This window comes from Lepidothrix coronata, unplaced genomic scaffold, assembly GCF_001604755.1.
Source record: "Lepidothrix coronata isolate B3197 unplaced genomic scaffold, Lepidothrix_coronata-1.0 Scaffold108, whole genome shotgun sequence".
NCBI lineage: Eukaryota > Metazoa > Chordata > Aves > Passeriformes > Pipridae > Lepidothrix > Lepidothrix coronata.
In genome coordinates this window covers 652,861-655,228 of record NW_016690288.1, presented here as the reverse complement: position 1 = coordinate 655,228, position 2,368 = coordinate 652,861, and the positions used below count along the sequence as shown (strand labels likewise).

Below are 2,368 nucleotides of genomic sequence, written 5' to 3'. Positions count from 1 at the left end.
CAGAGGGGACAGAGGGTGACAAAGGGGACAGGGGGCATGGGGGCACAGGGGAGACAGCGGGTGGCAGAGGGGGACAATGGCCCAGCCCCGGGGCGGGGAGGGTGGCAGAGGGGACAGGGACGCACTCTCGGACACGGACGGTGCGGGGGTGCTCAGTGCCACAGCCCTGGTCGATGGACACAGAGAAGCCGCGTTTGCCGTCGGAGCAGGCGGGGATGGAGACGAGCGTGACGGTGTGTGGGATGCGGGAAGCCGGGGAATCCGGCAGGATCTGCTCGATCACCGGCGTCACCACCATCTGGTAATAGCAGTGCCCGCTGCGGGGACAAGGGGAGAGAAGGGTGGGCGGGGGGTGCCAGGGGATGCGGTCCCCACCCTCCCACGCGGGCTGGCACATACCAGTAGAGCTTGGAGCGCTCCACCAGCGCGTAGGTGTCCCCGTCCCCGATGAACGTGCGGCAGTTGAGGCAGCTGAAGCACTCGGGGTGGTACTTCTGCTCCCCAGCCACCTGTGGGCAGATGCCATCAGCCCCGGGACCCCCGTGTCCGGGGCACCGAGGGGGAGTGATGGGGTTTGCGTGGTGCTGGGAGCACCCACGGGGGCACTGGGCACAATGGAAGGGCGGGCAGGGTGGTGGGGACAGAGGTGCCACCAGGCTGGGAACAACTGCAGGGACATCCTCCCACCACCCTGAGCCTCCCTCAGTCCCACCTAAACTGCAAACCAAACCCCCAAAGCCCAACCCGTGCTGGGGGTCTGCACTCCCTCCCCACCTCACCCTTTTCCAGGAGCTCAGCTGTGGGTCAGGGCTCCGTGTCCCACCCCAGGGACCCCCAGGGACCCCCCGGTGCTCACCATGACCAGCCCCTTGGTGATGTGCTCGGAGCAGCCGTGGCACAGCTCCCCAAAGCGTGCCCAGTAATCCTTCTTGCAGTACAGCCGCCCATCCTTCTCGTAGTACTGGTGGGACAGGGAGGCCCCGCACTCGCAGCACCTGCGCCAGGGACAGGGACACCCTTGTCACCCGTCCCCATTGTCACCCCAGCGCACAGCCAGTGCTCCTCCACCCCATGGATCTCTGGACAAGCTGCTTCCCCTGTTTCCCACCCCACTGCATCCGTGTGCCACCTTCCCCAGGGTGGCAGCAGGGGATTCCAGGGGTGACAGTGCAGGCTGGTGCTGCAGGAACATCTGGGGACACCAAGTTGGGACAGACATGGGGCAGGGAGGTGACAGCCCAGCATGGACGTGCCAGCCTGGGCATGGACACACAGAGGGATGTGCCAGACCAGTCACAAACATGCCACCCTGGTGACAGACGTGCCAGCCTGGCACAGACACAAAGAGGGATGTGCCAGCCTGGTCATGGACAGAGAGGACATCCCACCCTGGTGACAGAAACACAGAAGGACATGTCTCTCTATGTATGGCTACGGTGACATGCCAACCTGGCACAGGCACACAGAAGGATGTGACAGGCTGGTCACGGACAGAGGGACATCCCACCCTGGTCACAGACGTGCCAGCCTGTCCATGGTCACACAAGGGGGATCCTGCCCATGGATGTCACCCTGGTCACAGTCAGAGGGACGTGTCCCCTTGGTCACAAACCCCCAGACAGAGGGACACGCCATCCTTGGGGGTGCAGTGCCCCAGGGGGTGCAGGGGTTGGGGATGTGCTCGGGGGCTGCCGGGGGGTGACAGGGCTGTGCCACAGGAGGGGGCACCCAGGGGTATGGGGGGCTGTCAGGTTTGGGGGTGCACAGGCAGGTACAGGGGTGCTGTGGCAGGGGCAGGAGCGGGGCAGGGGGTACTAGAGCGGACTGGGGTGGGGAGGTGTGGGGGATGCAGGGGGGTGCTATAGGGGATTTGCTGTATGGGGGTGCTGTGGGAGGGGTGCAGGGGGGCTGCACTAGGGAGTTCCTATAGGGGCTGCAGGGGGGTGTGGCTGCAGGGTGCAGGAGGGGCACTATAGGGGATGTGCTGTAGGGGTGCAGGGGGGGTGCAGGTGTAGAGTTCCCATAGGGGATATGGGGGCGGGTTGTTGGAGGGGTACAGACAGGGTGCAGGAGAGATGCTATAGGGAATTTGCTGTAGGGGGCTGCTTTAGGGGACCAGGAGGGTTGCAGGTGGGGAGTTCCTGTAAGGGGGAAGAGTGATCGTGGGGTTGCAGAAGGGGTGCAGGGGGTGCTGTAGGGGATTTGCTATAGGGGATTTGCTGTAGGGGGGACGTAGAGGGGATGCTATAGGGGGGATGCAGAGGGCGTGCTACAGGGGATTTGCTGTAGGGGGGACGTAGAGGGGATGCTATAGGGGGGATGCAGAGGGCGTGCTACAGGGGATTTGCTGTAGGGGTGATGCAGAGGG

The 2,368-nt window shown here is 64.4% G+C and overlaps 1 protein-coding gene across 1 annotated transcript in view; it reads right to left on the bottom strand.

Annotated features, from left to right (window-relative positions):
* The window catches only part of LIMK1 (LIM domain kinase 1), a 5,911-nt gene extending 4,296 nt beyond the window's left edge, over positions 1-1,615 (bottom strand). The window contains exons 1-4 of the mRNA XM_017824038.1: positions 1,109-1,615; positions 857-995; positions 400-509; positions 126-317 (exon numbers count right to left, since the gene is read on the bottom strand). Of these exons, the coding sequence (XP_017679527.1) occupies positions 126-317; positions 400-509; positions 857-995; positions 1,109-1,245 (578 nt within the window). The 5' untranslated portion in view covers positions 1,246-1,615. The remainder of the gene's footprint in view (positions 1-125; positions 318-399; positions 510-856; positions 996-1,108) is intronic.
* Between the last annotated feature and the right edge of the window lie 753 nt (positions 1,616-2,368).